Source organism: Sorex fumeus, unplaced genomic scaffold, assembly GCF_029834395.1.
Source record: "Sorex fumeus unplaced genomic scaffold, SorFum_2.1 ptg000054l, whole genome shotgun sequence".
Taxonomy (NCBI): Eukaryota; Metazoa; Chordata; class Mammalia; order Eulipotyphla; family Soricidae; genus Sorex; species Sorex fumeus.
The window spans coordinates 26301850-26329747 of record NW_026606111.1 but is presented as its reverse complement, the minus strand read 5'-3'; the positions used below and the strand labels follow the sequence as shown (position 1 = coordinate 26329747).

General features: G+C 48.1%; 1 protein-coding gene across 1 annotated transcript; it reads right to left on the bottom strand.

Annotated features, from left to right (window-relative positions):
* Positions 1 to 1456: 1456 nt before the first annotated feature.
* On the bottom strand, positions 1457 to 24153 carry NR2E1 (nuclear receptor subfamily 2 group E member 1). Its single transcript, XM_056125114.1, has 9 exons — positions 23353 to 24153; positions 18521 to 18666; positions 14810 to 14897; positions 13105 to 13340; positions 11289 to 11435; positions 8948 to 9044; positions 8411 to 8560; positions 8013 to 8118; positions 1457 to 2646 (listed from the first exon to the last, which is right to left on the bottom strand). The coding sequence occupies exons 1-9, from the start codon at positions 23375 to 23377 to the stop codon at positions 2484 to 2486; spliced, it is 1158 nt and encodes a 385-aa protein (XP_055981089.1). The 5' UTR covers positions 23378 to 24153; the 3' UTR covers positions 1457 to 2483.
* Positions 24154 to 27898: the final 3745 nt, after the last annotated feature.

Here is a 27898-nt window from a genome sequence, read left to right as displayed (position 1 = left end):
TAAAGCATATGCGGTTCTGGAAACCAAAGCGGGACTGGATTCATGCAAGACAAGTACCTTAACCCCAATACTTTCTCTCTGGTCCTTCATGTTAATTTTGAACATTTGCTGTATGTTTAGAGATTCACAGACACTAACTTGTATTGTTCTTTGTATTGTAAGGCTTTATATAAAAAACAAACTGTGTTTTGTTTTAAAACCTGAAGAATCATTTCCCATCTGCCACCACCACCATTTTGGGTCAGATTTATCCATAATCTGGCTCCAGTTTCTGCACTGTCATTACTGTGACACTGTGCAGACACCACAATGCATCCATTCTCTGTTGGTGGACATGGCAGTGATGAAATCCTAGCAGTATTGCAAAGAGCATTCTTGTTGCCTGTAACTTAAGACTAACCTTGCTGCAGAATCAATGGGTTTGGAGGGTATGAATGAATAAACTTCCACAATTTCAACACATGCAAACAGTAAGGTCAGTTCTGCCAAATTGTGCCTCTGTGCTAGACTATTTCACTCATTTATTTATATGTAATTTTCAGTAGTGCCCAGAAACAACTATAGTAATTCAAGTGCTTCCTGTGTGGGATGAACCAGGGTACACGTAGTGCACTCTGAGCCATCTCTCCAGCCACTGTGCCCGACTCTGGCTGGAGCTACTGCCCGGAGGAGCTCACTGTATTGTAGACTTGGGCATCTCTGATTTCCCCTGCTGTTTTCTAGTTATGGGTACCCAGAGATTTACTGGGAACATCAGAATGCACTTTCTGCTGCTCCTTCCATCTCTTACTCCCTATATGTAGTTTTTCCCACTTTATCTCTATGATCATTAAATCAAGTTCTCGGTCAGGACTGAAATGTTGGCAAGAGTTAGGAATATAGGAGTGAGTGAATGACTGTTCAGTTAATCGGCCTCTTTCTTCCTCACACAGCAATTTTTCTAACAGATGCAATTACATTGGAGAGCTGCAGAGAACAAAATCTTATGTTTTATTTCTTTATTCATCAGTTAACAAATGGAACTCACTGTACAATGGAAATTGCCTTTGTAGTTCAATTTTCCAGGCTACAGTGCTCTGAGCTTCAGGTTTTAAAGCAGCTGCTGCTACCACCTTGAATCTAGTGGGTGGGAATCAGCCAGGGAGGGAGATGAAGATATCAGGCAGAATTCATGTAAATTCAATATATTTTTATTCTTTGTAAATACAATGAGTACAACCTTTTAACTTCACAAATCAGTTAATTCACTTTGTACAAGAAAAGTTTTACTCATCCTATGATAGTTCAAGTGCTGAATATTTTTTCTCAGTGCTAGTACCTAATAAATCAAAACATGAAAAGTACAGCAGCTATTTTTAAATGCTTGTTTCTACATTTCCATAAGTATAGATTCATACCAAAGGAGCAGCTTATAGTATAGGATGGTGTGTGTATGTGTGTGTGCGTGTGTGTGTGCATGTGCGAATGTCCACACGCATTCATTCAAGGCTTTACTAGAAACCAGTTTTCTGAAAGGCATTGAAGAGTCTCAATGTTAGCAGTGGACCAAGAAACCTTTTAGCATCCATTCCCATGGAGTTCCTTCTGCTGTGAATGTGTTCACTCTCTGGTGAGACTCGCTGAAACATGCGTTTGGACCCCCCCATTGCCTTTGGTTTCAGCACTGTGCTAATGGGACAGCGATCTGCCTCACTCATTCATCTCCATTTTATTTGGTTTTGCTGTTTTGATTCATCCCCCCTCATTTTTGTTCTTTTTAGTAAAGCTCTTCTGTTTTTTGAGATGTTATCCAACCTGAAGTCTTGGTGATAATCTCATTTTCGTCCACCAATTCCTTTGATAAGGTTGCCTGGCCTATGGTATTCAACAAAAAGAAAGAGAAAAAGAAGGAGAAAGGAAAGGAAAATGATAGAGAAAAAGCAAACCTCACGGCGTCAGCTACCTTTCACTTAGAAAATCGGTTCTGAAGGCCACTTCATGATGCATCACAATAAAAGGGAAACTTTTGATAAAACTCTTGATTAAAAACCTAACATCATTTTAAAAAGAAACTCTGACATAGGATAGTTTTCAAGGCTGCTGCCTGATGTTATACATAGAGCTATATTTATTTACCCAACCTTATAGGCTAAAAAAAGAAAAGAAAAGAACAAAAGAAAATACTACTTGTGTTCCAGCTTCAGTAGTCAGCCTGATCTTCTAGGTAGGTGGTGGGAAGGCCGTTGGCATCCCCCAAGCTGGTTCCCTCCCAGGCCTTGAGTAGCAGTGAGTTGTCTCTGCAGAGAACCTGGGGTGCCCCTTTGCTTTGGGGGCTTCCCTCCCTTTGTAGAGGCTGCAGGTCAAAACTACTGGAAGTGTTTTGTGTCAATTGACATTTTTTTTTTCCTGAAGGCTACACATTCCCAGGTTAGTTGAGGTTTGCTCTCCATTGGGTAGAAGTTCATCTGATCTGTTCCGTCCTGGACAGTGGGGTCTTGGAGAGCTTAGATGTCACTGGATTTGTACATATCTGAAAGCAGTCTTGTGATTGGCACATTGCCAATGGTTTTTTTGAAAAACACTTCTTCTATGGTTGATGGGCTAATAGATCGTAAAGCTGGCAAAAGCAACAGGAGTTTTCCAAAGCGACAGGGTTGAGTGGGATATCTGGAATATGAGAAGCCATGAAAGCAAGGTCAGTCTGCTCTGAATAGGAATATCTCTACCTCAAACACACACTATTTCCAGTATAATTTCCTGATTGGGCCTCCTTAATAATACCGTATTCCTGTAACCAACTTGCAGGCTGCCACTATTGTCTTTGCTTCACAAGTAGGATAATCCAGGCATAGAGAACATAAATGATCACTTGGTAACTGTCTCTCCATACCAAAGAAGTAGCATTTTGAAAAAAATGGGGGTGGGGCATATTGGAGATGTTCAAATGCTACTCCCAGTTTTGTCCTCAGAAGAGCAAGAATGAAACTGGGGTTGGCCGCATGCAAGGGTGCATTATCTCTTTGGTCCCGGTGGGGCGGGGAATTTAGGAAGCATTTTACTAAATTTAGGCCAAATAATACATCTAAGGTTTCTAGTGTAGCAAGCAAACATGGAATTTACCATTAAGCTAGTGAACACACTCATGTTTTTTGATTCTCAAGGCTCTTTCACAAGACCATTTCCCTCACATGAAATGGATTTCTTTTTTAAGTAATTCTCCAAATTACTATTCAGGCTTATTCTTAGTCACTCTCAGGAATAATTTCATCCTTATTGCACTGCATATTAAAGACGTAATTCTGTTGGGTGGCAGTGCCCCCCAACTTTCATGTCAATGAAATTGGCATATAATTAAAGACCTGAGAAATTGCTTAACAATTTCTTCCCTTGATGTCCAACAGACATCTGTGCTCAAATGTGCAAAATTCACATTCAGCTACTTTCAGATGCCTTAAAGTCACCTTCTCCATGTATCTAAAGCTTTTATTGTCACTAGCTTGAACTCAGGTGTGAAGATACTCAAACACAGTGAGCTTCCCCTGGTAACTCATCCTGAAACAGTGAACTCTGGAAACCTATCTCTGCACCTAAGCAAGGCTCAACTCATGGCTGCAAGATGCTAAACATGGACAGATGTTAACTCCCTTCTGTGCATTTCGGTAGCCACATGCCATTAAGCTGCTTGATCACTTGATTTACACCTTCTGCAGAGTCAGGTAAGTAGCTTTCACACTTGTCCCTTAACTTTGGCACATGAGAATCTCCCTCTCTGGGGCTAGGGAGATAGTACATCATTTAGGGCATTTGCCTTGCATGCAGCCAACCTAGGTTTGATGCCCAGCACCCCATAAGTTCTTTCAAGCAGTACCAGCAGTGACCTCTGAACACAGAGTCAAGAGTAAACCCTGAAAACTTCTGGGTATAGTTCAAAATTAAAAAACAAACAAACAAGTGAGTCCTTTCTCTTTAGTCTGATACTAGGGTGATCAACTATTCATGCCAGGCTTCCAGCAGACCAGCTGGGTGGGTTCACAACCCAACTTCATATCCACATATGGACATATAGCCACATATGATTTTTTTAAAATTTTTGGTTTTGAGGCCACACTCAGCAATGCCCAGGGGTTATTCTTGGCTCTGCATTCAGGGATCACTCCTGGTGGGCTCAGGGCACCATACAGGTGACAGAGATCAGCAGCACACAAAGCAAATGCCCTATCTTCTGTACAATCTCTCCAGGCCCTGACCACAGTCCAGACACTTACTGATGAACCATGGAAATAGGGGAGCTGATCTACATTCTAGAACTAACTACCACCACTTGTTCTTCATGTGTATCTCCATCATTTCCTGAGAAACAACCCTAAGGCTCATCTCTCTCTCTTACTTTGGCCTCTTCAGTGATTCTACTTCCCTTCTCAGGATCAGAGGAGAAAAACCTCACAGCAGTGGGAGCCTGTAGCCACCAGGGCAGGTTGTGCCCTGTCTGCAGCGCCCCACTCAAGAAAGTACAGAGCTGAGGAACTATTCTCAGAAGGAACAGATCTGGGGAGACTCTGTTGACAATTAATTCTTGATTTCATATGAATTCATAATCCATTCCCTTACTCACCCATTTACTTAGAAAATGACTGGTTGGTCTGTCCATAAGAATTAATTATCTCTGTGTAGTATTTGTGTTACTCAGAAACAGTTTACAAGGTGGTTATGTATATTTGTGTGTGTAACAGACAGAGAGAGAAAGAGAGAGAGACATACACATGGGGGTGCAGAAAGATGGAGAGAGAGAGACTACCAGTGGAAAAATGATCTTTTAAATCTATGCCCCTGCAAACATTCACATAAATAACTGGGAGTTTTCTCTTGAGGTTTAAGCATAGTGTCATAGTATCATGTATTTGATCTTCAGGCATAACACACCCACATAGCTTGTGTGACATGCCAATTCCTTGCCTTCTCCTCATGTCCTCGTAAATAGCTTACAGAGCTCTAACAATCAGCTCTGCTTGCAATGTGAACAATTAATGTACAATTAGCTCAGTTTGCAATGTTAACTTCTCATTTCAATTTCAGATTTTATTTTTCCTGACAGGAAAGTACTAGAGGAGAATGTTCACTGATTTGAAGGAGCTGGGAAATAAGGCATATCAGTTTTGTCACATGTGTGACTCTAGATAGTAACATTAAATAAGAGCTGTAGCTGATATCATGAAATAAGAATTCCAAGTCAAAGCAGATGAGTTTCTTCCATGAATTAGTTCATTTTAATGGTGACAGAGAAGTATTATTATTGCTGTTTCTCTAAAACAGACTTTAATTTGGGGCTTAATTCTCAGAGGTCCCCGATAAGTGGTTCCAGGCATTTCTGATTCTCCTTCCCCACCTCTCTGGCACCTGGAGCAGCTCCTCCACCAGCACTTCAACTGGTTCACATTGCACCCTCTCTCCCTGTTGAAATCTGACCTTCAAAAAAAACAGCTCATGGGGCTGGAGTGATAGCACAGCGGGGAGGGTGTTTGCCTTGACCCGGGTTTGATTCCCAGCATCCCATATGGTCCCCTGAGCACCAACAGGAGTGATTCCTGAGCGCAGAGCCAGGAATACCCCTGAGCATCACCGGGTGTGACCCAAAAAGGAAAAAAAAACGTGAATATAATAATTCATTATAATATTAAATTTAATAAAGGCTTTATAAAATTATTTTTAAAAAAACAACTCATGGTTTTCAATCAGAGAGATAGTGAAGGGGTAAGGCACTTACTTTGCATATGTTTGACCCTAGTTTGATCCCAGATACCACTTCATATCACCTGAGAACCATCAGAAATGATCTCTGAGCACAGAGGCAGGAGTTAGCCCTGAGCACTGCCAGGTGTGGTCCAAAATAAAACAATCAAAAAGCAAAGCAAAACAACCACAATAAAAAAATTTAAAAACCTCCTCAGAATTTGTCCCCTCCATCATTTAGCCTTTCCAGGTCTTTCCTTTGCTTCTTTCTTTCCATAGTAAGGTCACAGTAATATCTGGTGTCCTACAATACTCATAAGAACCCTGAGTAGAAGATATTCAAGCAAAGGCTTGACTGAATCAATCACCTGAAATCAACTTTTCAGTTTGACATTCTTTATATCTTAATGCCTCTATGTGTTCAAAGTTAATTATGATGAACAACTTAGTCTTTGTTGGGGTGGAAGGGTTGAGGGAAGGCTAGCAAAAGTGCCCCAATTATATGCTGCTCCTTTTTGGACCACATCCATTAGTACTGTGGAGTAAGAGGCTTTCTTGTGAAGTGAAGTCATTTCTTGCAGTACTAGAGATTGAATTAACACCTTGCATGGAAAATATGCATTTCAGCCTTTTGAGCTATCTACCCAGTCCTGTATTGCTCCATTTTATAAATTTTTTGTTCTGTTTTGGGGCCACACCTGGCAGGGCTAAGGGTTTAGTCCTCCTGCTGTGCTCAGGAATCACTCCTGGTGAGCTCAGAGTATTTGTGGGATATCGGGTAGGCCACATCGAAGGCAAGTGCCCTACCTGCTGTACCATGACTCCGACTATTCATTTTATAATTTTTAACAAATATTAAATACCTGCCATATACATTTTGAAACTTACCAATGAATATATTTTAAGCCACGGCATTTTAATTTAAAAAACTGTATATACATGCACTATCAGTCAATGTCATTTTGTTTTGCTATGCCGTAGACAGGAAACAGTTTTATTAATTAGTAGTCAAGGAATATAATAAAAAACAAGAAGATTCTAGCAAAAATGGTATCAGCCCAAATGAAAACCGTTAACTTGGCATTTATCTGATCCCTTAGGTAAAGAGGTATTAACATATTTGGTTTCATTATTTCTAGCACATCTGTGAGTGAGGTTGAGATGATAGATAGAAGCTTCTAGGAGTTCTCCTTTTGGATCAATCTAGAGAATAAATAAGAATAGCAGGGGACCATAGAGATAGTATAGTAGTTAAGGCACTTGTCTTACATGTGGCTGATCCTATTTACCCTACCATAGCAGATAGTCCCCTGAGTACAGAAAGAGATAGCCCCTGTGTACAGGGCCCAGAGCAGCCCCCAAGCACCCAAACCCCTTCCACCAAAACAAGCAAAAACAGCAGCTCTATTATAACCTCATATCTACTAGTCTTTTTATTTGGGGGGTGGGGAGGAAGAGGGAGGGCACACCCAGTGATGCTCAGGGATTACTCCTGGGCTCTGTGTTTAGGAATTACTGTTGGTGGTGCTCAGGGAACCATATATGATGCTGGGGATCGAACCCGGGTTGGCTCTGTGCAAGGCAAATGCCCTACCCCTACTATCACCCTTGCTCCTACAGCCTTAGGAAGATACCAGGGATCTAATAACTTACTTTTTCATCTGGAAATGGAGTCAGAAAGTCTATGTGAGTGGGTTTGACCAGTGGATGAGCCAAGAAGAACATTGCTGGACCTCCAGAGGCCACACATTTCTACTAAGAGACAAGAACATCTGCCAGTGAGCCCTGTCAGCCCATGTAATTAGGTGATACTGGGACTCAAAGAAATGCAACAGACATCTATAGGCAAAGTCGAACAGCAACTATGATAAGGTGAAAGATGGCCTCTCCAAAAGTCCTTTGGTCCTTCCATTTGCTGTTTGCATTCAAAGGAAGGCACTTGCTTTTATTGACAGGATGACTTGGGTGCCCTCTACCATGTCAGTCATAACACATTAGCCTTCATTTTTGACCTTTCCCTACCTGGTCCATTTCCATATGTGTGCAGCTATTTAGATGGGTTGACTCATTCAGCCAGGACTGCAGTAATGTGCCATACAATGCTTTCTTTCACTCTGACAATATAATTTGATTTGTCCTTCTCACCCAACACTGAGAGGTAGGTGAGGACACCGATTCTCACTAAATTAACTGGCTGGCAACAGGATAATTAGTCCCAATGTTTGAACTGGCTTATTACCGCTGGCTCCTGAAAGCACAATGGCAGCAATTTGCTTAAGTACATGTTCAAGGCAAACAAGAGTCACCTGGTGTGGATGTAGCTGTTGAGCGTTAGCTGCGCCTCGTCTTGAAGAGCAGCGATGGCGGCAGCATTCCGGAAACTTCTCAGCTCAGAGCCACTGTGTGTAGGAACTAGAAATGAAGATCAGACACCCATGATCAGGCAGCACAGGAAATACGACTGGGCAGAGTGCCTCTCTCTGGAAGGGGATGGAAGCAGGAGAGCAGGCCGGGTCCCACAACCAGGGAAAATGAGCCCAACCGAGAGAATCAGCTCCCTTCAAAACCCTCGGGGTTACATCTCCTTATTTTGCGTGGGACAATCTGGACAATGAGGTGGCTGTATTAACACTGAGGTGGCTGTATTAACAAGGAGGACCACCTGTGTGCAAGGGGTAAAGGACAGGGATCTGGGTCTGCTCACCAGCTTTGAAAGTGACAATGCATTTTAGACAAGCAAATTCAGTGGCATCTAACCGGAGCTGTCTAAACCGGGCCACCACCTCCTGTAAAGCCTGTATTTCAGAAATGATCTTGTTCAGCTTCTGGGAATCTGTGTTGTCACCGTTCATGCCTAGAATAAAAATATGGAATAAATGCTTTAATATAAAAGCATTTTCATGATTTAATATTGATTTTTGACAAAATCCTGCATATCAATATCTATTCAATTGTCACGCTCAGATATCTGATCCCATGTAAACTGGCTATATTGTATGAAAGTTAATATAAAATCTTCTCTTGGATGATAACAAACACAGTAATTTGCATTTAAATAACAATGCAAGCAGTCATGAATACAACAAAACAACATTATTTGCATTTAAATATAGATTTATAAATGACAGGTATACTCTATTGTTCAGCAGGAATTTGTTATTCTTTACATGTTGTTCTTTTTTCAGTAATGTATTTTTATGGTAATTTCTACAACAAAGTCATTAAATTGTGCAATTCTTACCAGATACAGCCAGTAGAGTGTTAGCATCAACCGGAATGGCCCATTGTGCTATTCCTAGAACAAACAGTTCTCTCCAAGCATCTTCCAAAAGCATCAGCTGTCATACAATAGATGTATAATATAATATAGTGTGTAATTTATAAATTTATAAACAATTTCAATATGTAAATTTCCATTATTTTAAAAAGAGTTTCAAATGCCCGTCTTGGTCATTTTCCCTTTGAATATTCTCTCTCCTTTATTTTCCCATATTTTTCTTTTTGTTAAAGGTGCTTATAGATAAATACGTGCTTTGGGGGCTAGCCATTCTAATTCCACAAACTTCATTTCCCCTGAAAAAGGATTCATTCTTTTGGTCTTAGCATTTGTTTCTGACCACCTAGAACCTTTGCCCAAGACTCAAGCTCTATGAAATACCAGCAGGAGCTCAGCAGGTGGGTTTTCCTTATAGAAAATACTCATATTATCAAGGTTAGAATTCCAGACTAAGCCTGGTGATCTGGGCCCCATCTTCCTGGAGAGCTGAGTGGGCTGGGGAAAGAGAGAGAGACAGAGAGAGAGAGAGAGAGAGAGAGAGAGAGAGAGAGAGAGAGAGAGAGAGAACTAATTCCCAAGAGGCATTCAGGGAAATCAGGGTGTAATTATGTTAATCAGGTTTTGCTGAGTTTACCTCATCTCACTGCCTGATTTTTCTGAGACTCATAAGTGGACAGCATCAAGGTGCTTGTCATTTTTATTCTAATAAAAATGTGCTACTGAATATTTAAAATGAAAATGTGGCTCCTTTTCCAAATTAATATACTGGATACCACTTCACCACAGTTTACTTGTTAAAGGCTTCCACCAAAAGCTAAGTGGCAGGCAGTAAGAAAATTTTGTTTGAATTAAAGAGTCTTTACAAATACTTGTTCTGAGGAAAAAATAGCCAACACACACACACACATACACACACACACACACACACACACACACGGTGGTTGACGATAACTAGTAAATCTGATCAAAGAGAAAAGTCTAAAAAATTTTCTGAAAAAATCCTTTAAAAAAAAAACAGTGAATTGTGGATTTTTGTGAAAGAATTTCATTTTGGGACCTAAATTGAATTATGAAGGTTTGTGACCAAAAGCACAGGTAAACAAAGGTTTTGTTTTCCAACACTTTGTTTTTAGTTTTAATTAATTAAATATAGAAAACAAAAATTTTAAGTGCAGGATAAATGATAGCTAGGTCTGGTCATGTCTACAAGCCCACAAAAAAAATATTCCAGACTAAATTAAATGTTTTCAGCATATTGCCAGTTCTCTCTGTAGGAAACATACTTCATATTAAGGGGCACTATTATGCTTTAATTAGGTATAAAATGAATTAAAGAAACAAACCCTTTGCTTTCAGAGCTACTTATTAGTCTTTTGGGAAATTTGTCATTAGTTTTTATAATACATCAGTGTGAGCCAATGGCTCTGAATATTTCATTTTCCTTCTTTCCCTTAAAGTCAGAAAAATTCTTGATGGAGGTCATTACTGATGTTCCTGGTAACAAGACTTCTTGGTTAGGTGCGGTGCAATTTTTATCAGCATATCTTAACTCCCTCTGAATACAATTTACAGTCACAGAATTATGCACTATACCTATCTGTTTATAAAATTCCCAAAAGCACTCAAAGAAAGGAAGGTAGCAAGCTTGCAGAGCTATACTGTGTACCCCTTAATTCTATATGCAGAAAATCAAATGGCTAACCTTGAGTATCACAATGAAAAACAACAATGAAGCTGCAAATATAAGATAATACTCTCATCTCCTATCTTTCTCAGCTTCCAGGATCTTAAGAAAATATTACTGGGCTGGAGAGATCACTCAATGGACCAAGTACATGCTTTGCATGCAGGAGGCCCAGGATTCATCCAGGCACCACCAGGAGTGACCCCCTGCTTCCCCAACCCAGCAGAGGACGTGGAGGAGTCCCATGAACACCACTGAGTAAGGACCCCAAAACCAAAAAAGAAAATATTGTTTTATTAGCAATTTTAAAATAAGTATTGTTAAATTTTGTGATTAAATTTGATGTCTCAGTTACATTTTTTTAAAAAGGGGGGGAAACATTCTTATATGTTAATTCTTCATATGCCATATCCAGCTTCCTGAAAATAACACAATTACATTTCTTAGTAAGGACTCCATGCAAGATATTTTGAACCCATAGGAAGAAGCTTCGAAAATAATTTTCTCATTGTTGTCTAGAATGGTATTTGGTCTCCAAGGGCCCCTGGTACATAAAGCTATGGTCTTTCTTTCCCAGCACCCTGCTCCCACCCCCCGAACTCACTGCCCTCCTGTTCATACCTGGTCCTGCAAGGACAGCGTGGAGAAAGCAGGCACACTCTTAGCCCACTTGATGCTCATAAACAGGAGCCTGGCAGCAGACTCACACACAGACTCTGTGGCCACCTCATAGAGATACATTGGGGTCCCATTCACTTCGTGGGGGTACTAGGCAGGAAAGAAGAGAGAGAGAGAGAGAGACCAGGGAGTGAGGAAACCACACCCCTGCAAGAAGAGCAAACTTACATTTTTTCATTAGGCAGGGTGCGAGGCTGAATGTGGTTGCTGTGGAATCATGCAACCGCCATAGGCTGATGAAAGACAAATATCACTATCTACAGAGTTTGGGAAATAGTCGTTGTTGGGAGAGGCCCATATCCTCTTTTGGGGGGGGACTTTTCCTTTCAGGGGGACATCTGGCTTTTCTCTCCCCTGCAGTAAGTGTTCCCTGGGCTGCACCCACTGGCAGGCCTATCTCCAAATGTAGACAAGAGCTGCTTACATTTGTGTAAATAAAAATAGATGTGAAAAAAGTATAAATTAATAGGCATCCCAAACACAAATATGCATATGAGTATTTTTAGAAAGGATTAGTATATTATGGAAATATTTCAATTAGACATCTTAATCATTCACAGAGCACTCCCATTCATAACTGACAACATATTCATAACACTACTTTCCCAAGCTTATTATACACATCAAGGGTAAGAAAGCAATATTAAATATTGTGCGTGTGCGTGTGCCCAGGTGTTTGGCTTCCCTGCAGCGTGGGTCTGCAGCTGGCCCTCCTCTGGGGGAGATCCTGCGCCCTTCTGGGTCTCGAGTGGGGGCTCCGGGTAGGGACAGGCAGAAGCCTAGAGGAGAGAGTTCCGAGGGAATTGGCCTTTGAGACCGTTCAAGCTTTGGCCCTGTTCCTACTGGCTCAATCCTCAACATCCTGGGATTCAGGAGTGAGTGAAGGGAGAGTGGAACATGAGGGCAGCTTCTTCAAACTGTTGCTAACATGCTGAGCCTAACCTTTCTTGCATTAGGGACCCACAGTTTGCTCAAGAGAAAAGATGCCTGGGATGGGCAACTAAGGGGCTCTTCTGCCTGTCTATAAAAAACAAATGTCTGGGCTGGAGATAGGTAAGGCATTTGCCTTGTATGCTACTGATTCTGACTCTATTCCTGCACAGCTGAGAGTGAGTCCAGAGCACAGGGCCAGGAAAAAGTCCTGAGTACCGTCAGATGTTACCCAAAACCCAAAACTAAAACATAAGCAAACATGAGATATAGTACAGCGGGGAGTGTGTTTGCCTTGCATATGAACTACCCAAGTTTGATCCCTGGCATCCTATATGTTCATCAAAGCCCCACCAGGACTCATTTCTGAGTGCAGAGCCAGGAGTATCCCCTGAGCATAGCAAGGTGTGGCCCCCAAATAAAACAAAACAAAAAATAGAATAAAATAAAATTAAAAAACAAACAAACATCTGCTCCTCTGGCCTCCTAGAACGAACGTGTAGGCTGGCTCTCTCTCAGACTGGGTTCCAAACTAGGAGCATTTCTCCAAGTTGCGGGTTCCCAGCACCCAGCTCAAGGTCGCTGGGAGAGATTCCGGGTTGAACCCTCAAGTCCACCCGCCTACCTAGGTCAGAGAGTGACAAGCTCACACTCAACTGTCAACGCTCCTGGCTCAAAGGAGCAAGATGCCTCTGCAGAGCCACGCAGGCAGGACCCCACTCCCGGCCTTGCCACCTGCTGTCCGACACAGCTTTCAGGTGCAAAGGCCGCGACCTCCTCTCTATCCTCTCGGCACGCGTCTCCTTGGGGCCCCTGCAAGGCGCCTGACCTTGGGCGTGGGCTGAGCGAGGCTCACGAGGGTCTGGCGCTCGGGCGTGGCGGACACAGCGGCCAGCTCCAGGCCGTGCGGCTCCAGCTGCGTGACGGCTGTGAAGAAGGCGGGCGCGGGCAGCGCGGCCGAGGGGAAGTGCGCGGCCGCCCCGTTCTCCTCCTTGTGTCCTCGGAAGTAGAGGGCCACCTGCTTGCGGATGGTGGACGTCCGCGGCCCGCGCTCGTGCTGCACGGCTGCAGAGACAGGACGCACGTCGGGGGTGGGGGTGGGGGCGGGGGATGGGATCGTCGCAGCCTCCGCCACCCTCGGCCACCAGCCACCGGCCACACCACGCATACCTGCACCGGCCAAGGCACCCCGGGGAGGACAGAGAGGGAGGTGGAGAGAGGGGGCACGGATCCTGCATTTGGAAGCTGAGGCCAAGAGGTGGAACCCACGGGTGAGGAAGAAGTCAACCCGCAGGCCAGAGTAGCGGGGCTCGGGGCTCCTTCCCAGCCAGGTAGCTCTTGGGGAGTCCAGACTCCTGGCGGGAGGAAGTGTCCTAGCCCGCGCCCCGCGCGCCCGCCCGCACCGCGGCTCTGTACACTCGCGCCCTGTCGCCCGTCGCCTGTCGCCCTCACGACGGCTTCCTCCCCTTCCAGCTGCCGCCCCAGCCCTGGATGGGTATTTGGACTCTGAGATCCCCTGCAGAAAAGGACCCGAGCAGGGATGGGGGGTCCGGAGATGAGGTTGGGAACCTGCTGGGGGTTAGCATTCAGGGAAGCCCATCCCCAAGTGTGCAGGAGGAAGGCAGGGGAGATATGACAATTACCACCAACAGTTTCAACAAACAAATTAATTCAGGGCAATCTTCCGCTCCTGGAGCTTGACAACTTGTCAATACACACGTTCAACAGGTCTCCGGCTCCCTGCCGAAGCGGCTCCCTTCCTACTCTCCCCCCACACTTGCGCGCCTTCGCCACCTGCCATTGGGCCCCGAGGCGGGCCAGCCTAAGCCCCCATCTGCGGCCAGTCCTGAAGCTCCCTGCACCCCCCGGCTCCACTTGGACTGCTCGCTCAGCATTTCCTAGTTGTCCACGGGCCCCGAGCACCCCTTGGCTCACTCCTCCTCGCCAGCAATTTTCTGCAGAACCGAGGGAAGGGCCTGCAAAGGCCCAGAGTGCTGCATCGGTCGGACGAACCAGTTCTTGGAATATGCATCGGGTCAGCCCGCCCTCCTCCAGCATCCCATTATCTTCTGCCCTCGAAAAGATACCGCAGAGTGCAGAGTTCGAGATCCTGTGTGCAGAGTGCGAGATCTCGAAGAGTGCGAGATCCTGCAGGCAACTTGCCATGGTAGGAAGCTGATCACCATGCGGTGAAGGAAAATTAGGAGAGGGGCAGACAGGATCTTGTGCGCAGGCTCCCCAAAGTGCGGGGCGCGCTGGGGGGGGGGGGGGCGGGGGTTCCCGAGAATGCTGCTTTTCCCGGGCGGATTGTGGGGGGCAGCACGTTTCCTGGGTGGGCCTTGCTGGGAAGGTCTGAGGGGCCGGTGCAGAGAGGAAAGGAAGGCTACGACTGACTGCCCGAGGACAATTCCCAGCATCTGCGAAGAAGCGCCGGGCGTAGATGATTGACATGCATCAGCAGCGTGCATTTTTCTGTATATATAATTTACTTACTACTCAATCAACATTAGAGAATAAAAGGGGGTCCTTATTACCATCTTTGTTCATGTTGACTTCCAAACACTTCTTCAGCCGACACGCCCTGCACTGGTTTCGGTGCGTCTTGTCCACGGGGCAGCCTCCCTGGAACAGAGTGCATATGGTCAGACACCCAGAGGCTTCCAGACATGGGGGACTGGGGTCTCGACGGGCGGGGTCGCTGGGCCCGGGGAACTGGCGAGGAGCCGGGTGCAGAGCGCCCAAGCCCTCCCTGGGAGCAGCTAGCCCTGATTCACTAACCAGGACCTTAGCCAATAGCACAGTCAAGGCAAAGGCAGGCTGGAGATCCCGGGGCGACCCTCCAAGATGGCCAGGCTGAAACATGGAAGAGGACAAGAAGGAAAAGTCCTTTCCTCAGAGGAAGTCGGTCTGGAGGCCCTAGGCAAAGTTCAGAGGGGACAGTTCCCCTCAGGATGCCCGCCTACAGCTACCAGGGTTGAAAGGACTGTCTTTTCAGGACCTAAGACAGCGACCTATCACATTCAAGGAAGCAGGGGTGCGCGGTTGGGAGCCAGCAGGTCCTCCCAGATCCCCGCCAGGCCCCCTTGCTGCCAACTCTTCTGAGTTCAGGTCTCAAGTTTAACTTCTTGGGTCATTGATCTGCCTGTTACATTGCCCTACACTGGCCTTGAAACTTGCAGTCTGCTCTAAAGTTGTCTCCAAGACTAGCCTCAGCCCAGAGTCCTAGAAACCACAGCCAGTCCCAGAGGTGAGGCAGAAACCAGGGAGGCAGGCCGGACACCTGAAGGGTGAGGGTGGGAAGGGAAGAGGCCCAGGTCTGAGCAAAATGTAGAAATAGTCACCAAACCAAATATGGCCAGGAAGAAAATTCAGTTGCTTGTCTGACAAAAATGGTAATAGGTTCTGAGACTAATTAAGCAAAGGGGTAATTTTTGTCTTAAAAATATTTATTTGAAGGGGCTGGAGTGATAGTACAGTGGGTAGGGCGTTTGCCTTGCACACATCTGACCCAGGTTTGATTCCCAGCACCCCAAATGATTCCCTGAGCACCGCCAGGAGTAATTCCTGAGTGCAGAGCCAAGAGTAACTCCTGAACATTGCTGGGTGTGACCCATAAAGCAAAAAAAAAAAAAAAAGAGAGAGAGGAAATTTAGGGGACCAGAGAAATAGTACAGGAATGAGGTGCTTGCCTTACATGTGGCCATCCCTAGTTCAATCCCAGGCATCATATATGGATCCCCAAGCCTGACTAGGTAGGAGGGATCCCTGAGTACATGAGTACAGAGTGAGTAGTAAGTCCTAAGCACCCTCAAATAAAAAGGGGGAGGGAAGCTTACAGTGAAGGTTTTTATGGAATTTTTTTCTGTAATAATAGGTGTTACTGAAGGAACATATACATCGATACAGAGAGTCACATCTATGTAGGTGTATTACACACAGACAGACACAAGGAGTTTGCTACTTCCTGTGTATGTATGAATTGCTATTTAGTGTTACACTGCAGTGGAACTGAAATTAACTAAAATTAATATATTTCATTTTGTGTTGTAATCTATCTATCTAAATATTCTGATGTTGGAATGATTATGTTTTCTAAAATGTTCCTTAGGAAAGAAATCATACACTGGAAAGATAGTTTTAGGCTACTATGCCTTCTGGTTTAAAATTATGTTGATTTATTTAAGACAAAAATAGGACAGAAGGTTATAACAATTTATAACTGTCCTCATTAGCATTCATAATAAACTATGATATTGTTTACCTAATATTAGATAAAAGAGAGAAAGGAAATAATCTTTGCACCCAAGTAAATTCTTCAGGACATTAAAATAGAAGTTTGACACCAGGGACAGAATCCAGGGACTCAGGCATATGGGACAGAAGCTCGACCACTAAGCCACATACACTTCAGGGCATTTTTTTTTGGGTTAACATAATAGTTTAACATAAAGAAATTTAAAGAATTCATTGTTGATGCAGCGTTCAGTCTTCTCAGAATTTATTCTTCTAGTGTTCTGACAAACAGGTAAAATGGAAAATTTCACTAGTTCTTTAGAGTGTCTTCAAATCAGATCATATGCATATAAATTTCCAGAGCCTGAGAAAAAGATGAGTGCTTCAGATAGTCCATTTATTCTCTCTTCAAGGAGAGGACCACCAAGACTGATGAGTCTATTATCACTCCTTTACAAGTACTTGGACTGACATCAGTGTGTTTGAATTGATAGCTAACCCCTTTGAAAATATCAAGAATAGCCTTTGAGATGTTGATTCTCCAATGTTGTACATTGCACCAATGTCAAAGATAACTGGAAGAGAAACCTGCTCCAAACTGGTGGCCCACAGTAATCCAACAGTCCTGTGCAGTTAAAAGGTATGAACATGATTGTCCAGATGGTGCAGCATAAACATGACAGTTAACAGGGCTGTAGAGTTCAAAATAATGCATCCAAATGCAAATCTCTTCTGTTTGCTGTTAACCCAAATCTACCAGAAACTGATATGAGGGACTGAGAGATAGAACAGCGAATAAGGCTCTTGTCTCACATGCAGGGTTACCTGGATTCAATCCCCAGTAATCTATGGGGTCTACTATGATCGCTAAACACAGAGCCAGGAATTAGCGCTGAGCTAATTCCAGGTATGGCACAAAACCAAGAAGAAAAGGAAGGAAGGAAGAAAAACAAGGAAGGAAGAAAAGAAGGAGAGAAATTTGCATGAATTGACAAGGCTTCAAAAAACAGAAGCTAGAATAATTCACTAACATTATGTGTACGAACACATGCATACTATGTAATAATAGAACATACTAACATAATTAAGCATTTTGCTTACAGACAATGACTTCTGACTCATGCACATGTTGGGGATTTGGGGAGGAGTCCAGGTAGAGATGTGTGCTGAGGGTTTGCATACCTGGCTAAGGAGAGGGCAAAGTATAGGGGCTGGAAGGCTGATTTTCTAGCTAGAAATAAAACTGTTACTGGTAGGAAAGTGAGTCTGAGGAGCTATGATGACTCTTTCTGGAAGCCTTGGCTCACAATCACCCATGCCAAACCCAACCTCCCAGCACATCTTCTAAGCAGAGAGAGAGGAGGAAGTGTGTAGAAGTTTCCCTCAAAGACTCATATTTCTTGGGTACCTTCTCTTTCTCCCCACACTGCCCTTTTCTGATGAGGCCAAGTAAAGTCTTGTGGGTGGGGAAGTCCCATTTCCAAAGAAACCCCACATTTTTTTCTCCAGAGTTGATAGGACTCAGTCCCTCTCCACACTCTTCCTTTTCCAAGAGGTCCAAAGCCTTTTGCTTCTGCCATTCATGTAATGGTGGGGTCCCTATGCGTGGGTGCTGCTAGGAACAAGATGGGCAGGCAGGGAGCAAAAAAATATATATTCCTTTGCTACATATGATTTAGATCAGAAGTTCCTCCAGGTCCCCCTGGGCCGGCTCTATGCCACTGGTAGAGTGTGGGTCTTGCACAGGGTCAAAATCTCAGATGATTAAGAAGGGGGGGGAGGGGTGGATGTAGGGACTTTGAGATCACACATTTCCTCCTGCAAACTCCTCCACCTTCCCTTCCCCTGGTCAGTCTTTCCCAAGCTGATGGCCTCACAGTTGAGGCCGAAAGAAGGAGAGAAAATAAAGGGAGCCTAACTCCTCAGCTAGCAAAGTCAGAGGACACTGGGCATAAACAAAGCAGGGGGAGGTCAGGGAGAGGAGCCCGGCAGCTTGACCCAGACCACAGTACCTGGTTTCCCGATTTGCAGACATAGGTCCTATTCCTTCGGATGCTCCGTTTGAAAAACCCCGAGCAGCCGTCACACGCGTAGACCCCGTAGTGTTTCCCGGAGCTGCGGTCGCCACACACTTTACAGGGGATATCTAAAATTCGGCCTAAAATCGCAGGAGAGACCGGTGGGGTGGGGGGTGCGGGGAAGGGACCAGGAGAAAAGGAAGGCGGAGAGGAGGGAGGAGAGGGGAGAGGGAGAGAGAGAGAGAGAGATGCTAAGCAATCTGACCTCTGAAGGGATTAGCACCGGAGCTGCGGTAAAAGCAAATAATGAAGTGATTTTATAGCCAAACTTTTTTTCCTTGAGCAAGTGTCAGTTTCCTACAATGAGCATTATTCATGCACCGCTACATGTATTTGGGTCTGCTCTAATCGCTGAGACCCATTTCGGAATAAAAGATTACAGCAGACTGGGGCGGCAGCAGGCCCCGCCGCCGCTGCCTTTCTGCTCCGCGCAAAGTTGAGCCGCCTCCCTCCCCCGCTCTCGCTCGGAACAGAGAAAGTTGTTAGCGAGCGCGCGAGGAGACAAACTTGAAATGCAAAAAGGAAAAGAAAAACAAACACGGCTGGAACCAGGAATGGCAGCTGGAAGGCAATCGAGTTTTCTCCGCGCTGCCCGGCGGTTGTTATTATTAGGATTATTATTGTAATGCTAATAGTAGGATTATTAATGATAATAAGGGGAGTGCTAATTGCCCAACTTTCGCTTTACCTATTTAAGAAGATTTTTGGTGGATTGCCTTTGAGAAATGATTTCTTTTAGGAAAAAAAATTTTTTTCTCCCCAAAGTAACTAGTACAGAGTTAGGGGTGCGAAAAAGCAGGTTGGCACGGGTGGGTCTCTGTGTACCCCTCCAACACTCTCCAAGTTTTTCTTCTCTACAGGTCTGCTCCAGTCACCACTGTGTGTGTCTCTCTCCCATCCTGTTTTTCTATCGCTGTGGGAGGCAGCTTTTTCAAATGCTCTCACTGGTCCCTAGCTGGGTCCCTACCCCCATAGGCCTTTACTATCACCAGGTTTAAGAGAACTTTTCCCCAGCCGAATGGGATGTGGCTGCTGCACCCGGAGACATACTGGGGGGTTCCGGGCAATATCCCAAAATTCAGAGCGTTGGGAGGTGTTTTCCTCTAAGATTCAAGAGTCCTAGAAACTGTAGCAGTCCCTCTGGACTTCGAAATCCTCCCCCCCCCCTCCGCAAACAGAGTAAATCACTGAGTCTTCGCATAATTAAGACTTTAATGATGAGGAGGAGAGTTAATAATATGAACTAATAACAATTAACTTCTGAACATTTCCATTTCCCGCCTCGACCCGACCGAAGGCCTCCCAGCTGGGCTCCCCGCGACCTCCGCCTTGAGGGAAACTCGACAGCTGCTTCCCCAAAACGCTCGCGTTGGGGACCGCCACACGGCTGGGGTGTGGAGAGGAGAGGCTGGGCAAGACACGTCTAAAGCAACGGGGTAGGGGGAGGCGTTGGCGCGGTGCGGGAGGCCCCCACCCCACCCCCGGGCGTCAAGGGTGGAAACTTGAGGGTGGATCTCAAGGGGTCAGGGTGGACTCGCGCCCCCAGCCGCGGCCTTGAGTGGTGGTGCAGGGAGACCGCGGGAGGAAAGGTTGGGGAGGGGACACGGGAACGACCAGGCCCGACGGCCTGGGTAATTACAAGCCCGCCACAGCACCTGCCTATAGAGCCACCAGTGACCCGTCAAAAAGAGTAGCATGGGAATTCGGACGACGACAAAGGCCGGCGGGGGAGGCGCGCAGAGCGGCCACCAGGCCCGGGCACCTCCCTCCCGAGGCAGGATGGGAGGAGAAGTGGTGCTGAGGAGAAGAAGGAGCTGGGGAGAGCCCGGAGAGGCCACCGCGGGTCTGGTCCCTTGCCCCCTGGAAAGGACAGTAGCAGGGTTCGGTGCTCCGCGGCTCCGCGCTACTTCTTGCAGCAGCGCGCTGAGTTTCCACAGTGCGCATCTTCTCGCCTCTGCAGAACGCACGCCCTGCGGTGGCTGCACTGGGTTTCCCGTCTGGGGTCTAGCCGTCCTGTCGCTCAGCTTGTCCTGCTCTTCCACCCTCAACTTCCCTTGACACGCTGGGTGACGCCAAGGCGAGTGCCTGGAAGGCGCGGAGGTGGTGTTCACTCCGACCCGTAGACAGGCCAGACACGCACGTCTCCGATTGGGGTGGACCAGTGAGGGGTGGGGGTGGGGAGGATAACCCTCCTTGGGCTCCTGGAGGCGGGGCTCTGACACGTGCCCCCCCCCCAGGCCCGACTGCAGTGCGCCCCTCCTTCCGTTGCAAATTCCGAGCAGCTGCTGCCCCCCACCCCAACTCCCGCGGTGCGAGCCACGGGAAAATTCCGGGGCAGAGAGGGCCTGCGTCTCAGGCTGCCACCCCAGACACGTTAAGGTGACTTGGGGTCACGGTGCGATCTGGTGGGCCCGGTTGCAAAGCTCTGCGGTGGGCTGCCGAGCAAACTCTGACTGGAGGAGAGCGGAGCTTCCTGGGGCGGGAAAACCGCCCTTAACTTCCCTCCCCAGGGGCTCCCCTGGGGCTTTTTGTGTGTCATAATTGCCTAAAGATATATGGCAGCTTCAATTACTGTAATTACCATCAGAGGCTGTTGAAAGAAGTTAGTTGGGGCTGCAGGGGTGACTGGCCGGGGTCTGGTTACCACCCAAGCGGGACTGCCGAGTGACACGGCCCTGCTCTCCCGCCGAGCCAAGCCGAGTCCGCCGGGCGTCAGCAGACGGCGCGACCCTGCTGGGTGCTGACCTCGCCCGCCGCCGGGGGACTGGACTCCGGTAGATTCGGCCAGACTGCCGCCACCCGTCTGCAGAGTTCTAACCCAGCGGTGTGGCCCCGGGAGGGGGGTCTGCTGGCTGGTGGCAGGGGCCTCCCACCTGCACCAGGGCTCTTAGGCTTCTGAGGCCCAGTTCAGGCTCTAGGGAAATCGGAGGCTCCAAAGTCTTCCCTCCAACCCCAAATGACTCATTGTGCCCTTTCCCCTGAAAGTTAGAGGGTCCAGAGAGTTTTAACCCCACAGAACACGGGGGTGCAGCCTCCAGCTCTCAGCCTGGCCCTTTCCTCCTTTCCAAGGCTCTCGCTTTGGGTGCTTCCCGACTTCACTCCTCCCACTGCAGACAACAGCCGCGTCTCCTTCCTGGCTTCCAGGGAAGGAAGGAGGGCCTGTCACAGGACAACCGAGTCTGGAGTGGGGGTGAGAGTTGGGGGGGGTGCTCTGAGGCCCGCAGGCTTTGCTGTTTTGCATCAGAAACCTGAAAGCAACAGGAAAGGTGTTCTCTGCCGCCTGGTCTCCTTCGAAGGAGCTTCATAGGAAAGATCCTGGCCGCTAAAAGCAAGGGGGAGACCCATCAGCTGCCAGGAGCCGCATCTGCAGGGCCGCGTAGGCCCAGGCTAATTGGTGACTCCAGTCCACAGCCATGGACTCTGCATTCCAGCCAGGTTAAGGTTCCTGCTCTCCTCCCTCTGCTCTGCTTCTACACAGCTCTCCTTTTCTTTTCGTGCAAGTGTATTTTTTATCTCTGTAATTTTTAAAAGCAGCTGCGCCCACACCACAACATACGGACCAAATGAAAACCTTGAGGTGAATAAGGGAACACATCCCTCTTAAGCACGACTTCATTATAAGTCTTAAGAAGTATCTTGGACTCCCCAACTTTTCAAACACTAGGGCACAATATAGGCAAGTGAGGTGCGTGTTAGGGGATGAGATTGGGGGTTTGGGGGAAAGCACTGATCCACCAAAATGCCACCATGGAAAAACTACAAGGGCCCATGGGAGAAGTCCAGGATATTGAGAGAAGGCAGGGTCCACCCCCTGCCTTGAACCCTGAGAATTGGCAGCCTCTGGCCACCGGAGGGCAGGAACTGAAATTCCCCCAGGGAGATGCCAGCTATGCAGGTCACCAGGCCCCGGTGCCAACTCGGGCCTGCAATAGAGCCGGGTTCCGCAGGCTCTTGTGCATGCTGGATTCGGGACCCAGCACTGCACTCCCTAGCTGCGGGTGGTTACAAGTTAGCCATGAACCTGATTTACCAGGGAAAGCCAAGAACTAAGGAAGTTTGAGGGAGAGAAGTGCTGCAAAGAAGCCAGGCCTCACACTTCTGCCTCTGCCTAGTTCTCACTTGCGGGGTTGGTGTGGGTTGGGGGGAAAAGACTGAGATGAGGAATTCGCTCCTTTTTGTTAAAGCGGGTCCCCATACTTTAAATTCCCCAGTTATGACCTACGCGGATTAAGGAAAATGTGACTTTTAAATGGTTTCTGCTCTCCTAGTTTGCAGGATTATTTGAGAGAGCTAGAAACGGGGTGCAAAGCATTCCATTCAAAATCCGCTTTGCGCAGAGTTGCTTTTGCGCGCCCGAGCTGGGAGTTTGGAGCAGCGGTTCCCTATGGCTGCAGTGCGAGCTGCGGCCTAGTTCCCGCCCCTGGCGCTTCCCCCCTGGCTCCCCCCCAAAACTCCTCGCACCTGGAGGCTAAGTAGAGGCCCCTCGCAGCCTCGGTGGGTTGCAGGAGTCGCGACCTGCCCCGGAACCAGGGAGAAAGGGGAGGAAATCAAGCAATGCTGGGTGCACCAAATTGTTCTTCCCTCCCTACGAAACGCCCGGACTCCACAGTGGAGCAGGAGCTGGGCGAAAACACACGCCGCTTGAGTTCCTCTTGCGGGTTCGCCGACGCAGCGCTCGCGGCAGGACCACCAGGGCCTCCCCGCACGCCCGCTCGCCCGCCCCAGTTTGCGCGCCTGAGCCCCGCGGCGGCCCGAAAGGTACCCACTTGTTGATCCGGCGGGCTTGCTCATGCTGGCTGTCCCGGGGCGGAGCGGCTGGTGGGCACCGCCGGACTCCCGGCCGGCAGCGCCTGCCTCCCCGCCGGGCGCCGCGGCTCTCCAGCCGCCCTCCAGCCTGCGGAGGTTCTGGGGCAGGACAGGTGGGTACCGGTTGCGCGCTACGCCGCTCCCCGGACACTCAGAATTCGTTCCACTGTGGCAGTGTAGGCATCCTTAAGTTTCTTCCCGGCTCTTGCAAAACCGCAGCTGCTGGGAATGTCGCTTGATACCGGACACACGCGTGGACAGACAAATGGAGAGACAGACAGGCGGCTGGAGGACGAAGGGAAGGGAGAGCAAGGAAGGGGGTATGGAAGGACAGAGATGGAGGCACGGAGAAAAAAAAAAAGGTCTTCCTAGAGAACAAAAAGGGCAAAACCCCTCTCTTTTCCCATTCCTGGTCTCCGCCTTCAGCGTCAGGAAATGCGGAGTGTGGACAGCGCTCCGCAGACCGCCGGTCCTGCAGCAAGGGAAGGCGAACGCGCGCTCAGGCTCCGGCCGGCAGGCTGGGCGCTGGCCGACCCGGGCGCGGGCTAGGAAACTAGATCGCTGGGAAGGCTTCCGAGGGAACCGGCGGCCAGGTCCGGGATTCCGGGCACAGCCGCACACACGGCGGCAAGGGGTCCCAGAAGTTCATTACCCCGTGACTTTGTGCCTGTCGCTGCGGGCTGGGTCCCCTGTAATATCTCCAGAAGCTCTCTGACAGGCAGCCGCGGGGAGGGGAATAGGGCGTCCCTGGCCCACTTAGCTTTTCCCCCAACTCCTGGCGGGGTCTGACGTCAGCCATGTGCGGGGAGGGGATGGGAAGAGGGAGGGGGTTAAATGCTAATGATATTAATGAACCTCCAAGCGGCTCCCAAGGAAAATGCAGGCGCTCTCTCAGCTGACGAGTCCCAGAGCGTGAGCCTGGGAGTGTGGCTCTGTGCACGCATGATGGTGAGGACCGTATAGCTCTTGTAATAAAAATGAAATCTGATATTTCGGGACCAGGTGGAAGTGGGTGAAAGAAATAGAGCTTTCTCAACAAGCGCTGGCCTCCTTCTCTGCCGAGTGCCAGACAGATATGTGGAGAAAACTGGGCGGCGGTGTGTGTGTGTGTGTGTGTGTGTGTGTGTGTGTGTGTGTGTGTGTGTGCGCGCGCGCGCGCGCGCGCGCGCACGCGGCTCTGCCCGCTACGGTCAAGTGAATGGGTTCTTTCTAGGTCCCGTGCCCCTTCTGATGGGTAAAACTTGGATCTGGCCCGAGGTGAGTAATGATTCATTTTGCAACTATCTGCGGAAAGTTAGAGCTGAGTGTGCTTTGTGCAGACTCTCGCTCGACCTGTGGGGCGGGGGACCGGGGTGGGTGATAGGCCAGAAGCTGCAAGCTCCCTGTACCCGTGGCTTTGGTGCGGTTGGTTTACTCGGGAGGACGCTTGCAAAGCCCCGCTTCTCAAGGCAAAAACCCGTGGGGGAGTGGGGCGAAGCTTCTGATGTTTCCAAGATCGGCATTAGAAAGGCTGCAGAGTGGATATTTTTCTTTTCTTCCTTCCGCAGCAGCTTGTCCCCAGTGGCTTCTCTCCCTCTCCTAGACCAAGGCATCCGCCACCGTCCTATGTCCCCTCTCCCAGCCCCGCGCTTTTCCTCTCTCCCCACGTTTGCTGGGCTCTCTCCAACCACGGTCTGTGCGCCAGGCCGAGAGCGCGCACGCCCAGGAACCGGCGGCCCAGGCTCTTGGAGATTAATTCTTATTGAAGCTCTCCTAGCAGCTTGAACTTGTCGAACAAGTGCTCGGTCAGAGCTTGGGTCCGGACAGAGGTCAGGGGTCAGCCCTTTGGCTCCCCTAGCCTCGGCTACCTGTTGGGTGGCCTGTTGGGGTGAGGGTAGGGGAAGCTGATGCCCGCGTCCACAACGTCGCCCTCCCAGCCCTGTCCCCACACTTTCTGCAGACCTGGGGTCGACCTGGACTTTTGCTCGGAGTGTGTGCCAGTGTGCGCGGCACCCCGCTCCCTGCCCCGCGGGCCTAGGCGCGGGCTGCGTACTCCAGCACGTGACCGCAGGAACTTTCCACCCGCAACCGCAACCCGGGCTGGGCTGCAGCCCACCACCGCTAGGCGCCCCGCCCCACCTGCATCCTTGCCGCAGCCTCACCCAGAGCGAGTAGGTGTGTGTGTAGTGGGCCGGGGCCAACTCTTTCCAAGGGGTCAACTCTTTCCTCGGTCCTCTGGATTGAGGTGAGATTAGCGAAGGGTGGGACCTAAACCATGATCAACCTGAGATTTTGTTTTGTTTTGTTTTGAGACAGGACACGAAATCAACACTGTTGAGAGGCAAGTTGGATCAAAGAAGTGGAATCTGCGAACGAGCTCGGGAGGTAGTGACTACTCGAACTCTGCGAACTCTGCGTCCCAAAAGGGAAGTGGTTTTCCTATGGGCATCTAAGAGACAGTCACTAGCTTGCAGGATAGTATTTGGAAGCAGGAGTCGTGGCTCCCACCGCTGGCATAGCAGAGACTCTGAGGGGGAGCTGGGTCAAGGACAAAGAACTTAAAGTACCCAGTTTCTGAGCGGAAACTGAAGTTCAGTGTTCAGGACTAGATCCTGACCTGTTCTCCCCCGCCCCCCTTCCAGGGGACAGGAATGGGGGGTGGAGGTTAGGAATCTGGTGAGAAGAACTGGAAGCCCTTTTGTCTTCGGGATTCTGGGGCTTGAAGTTCTAAGTAGTAAGGCTCCTGAGGACTCCCGGTGGTCTATTCCTCCCAGTCCCAGGTACTTTCACTTCTTTTTAATCATGCATAGGCATCAAAACTTTCTGGAAAATACTGCTGCAGCTTTCCAAAGTGTTTGAAAAGTAAGGAAAACCCTCTCTCCAGTTGCAAGTCTAGAGAGGTGTCAATAAGTCAAGTCACTAGAAACACACACACACTTACACACGCACCCTTAGAGCAAAGACACAGCAGTAAGCACATACTCAGCAGTTCCTCCTGAGCACACAGCTGTAATTATCTTGTGTAAATCACAGTGCTGTTCTGAAATCACTCCCATGACTTTCTGTCATGATTGGTGGCAACAGTAATGACCAAGTCTGGGGAAATTTTTGGCTAAGATGAAGGGACTAAAGCTGACTCAGGAACAAGTCCAGGAGAAGGCTATATGGGCATTTTCTCCCCGCCACCCTCTTACCTGCAAGCTTCTGCTTTTGACAGCCCTGCAGGGTGTGGGGACATGAAACCTAAGGTTAAGAATCTTATGGAGGAGGGGGCAGAGGTGGGGGGTGGGGTAGTGGGATGTTATCCCTTTCTGTCTCCTGGAAGCCTGGGAAAGAAAGCCTCTGCAAGCCAGAACTATTACTTTTCATCTTCCTATCCCAGGGCTCCAGCATGCTGCATATGTGTTGAGTGAATGAAGAAAGATTTGCAGATTTCCCAAGAAGCCACTGGAGGTACAGCAAGACTGACCACTGAGAGCCAGAAGGTGTAGATTTGGGTTCTATTCTAACTACCTGGATAATGCTAGGCATGCAACACTACTTCTCTTGGCCCCAGTCCTTGCAGACAGGTAGTCTCTCCATCAGTCTAACTTTCAAAGCATTCTCATGCATCCATGAAAGGAAATGATTGGTAAGGGGTAAAGGCCACCTATATCAGAAATATCTTTTTGTTTTAGTTTGGTTTGGTTTTGAGTCATACTTGGCAGTACTTAGGAGCTCCTGGCTTGGTGTTCCTGGCAATTCTTAGAGACACTATGCAGTGCCAGGAAGAATCATACATGAAAGGCAAGTGCTTTACCACTGAGCCATATCTCTGCCCCCATTGAAATACTTTTTTTTTTTTGTTTTTGTATCACACTCAGCAGTGTTCAGGGCTTACTCCTGGTTCTGAACTCAAGGATCTCTACTGGAGGCTTGGGGGACTATAAGGGGTGCCGGGGATTGAACCCCAGTAGGTTGCGTGCAAGGCAAATGCCCTACCCACTGAACTATCTCTCTGGGCCCTTAAAATAATCCCTGGCTGTGTTCGGGGCTTACTCCAGTCTTTATGGTTATGGATCACTTAGGGGACTACACGCGGTACTAAGATTCTAACTAACATTAGCTGCATGCAAGGCAAGCACATTACCCCTGTACTATCTCTCAAGTCCACCAAAAATAACTTTGGACAGAAATAACATTTGTATTAAGTACAAGGTGAGTTTATATAGCCTTAGCTTGGGAAAAGAGTGAACCACACCTTGAAAATTCTGCTCCTTCTATCAGGTCCTGCAGCTTCTCTTTATTCTCTTGTGAATATGGACATTTCAGCCAAACCAAAATCAAAATTCAGGCATGAAGGGGCTGGAGCAATAGCACAGCAGGTAGGGTGTTTGCCTTGCACGCAGCTGACCAGGGTTTGATTCCCAGCATCCCATATGATCCCCCGAGCACCGAGCACCGCCAGGAGTAATTCCTGAGTGCATGAGCCAGGAATAATCCCTGTGCATCACCGGGTGTGACCCAAAAAGAAAAAAAAAATTCAGG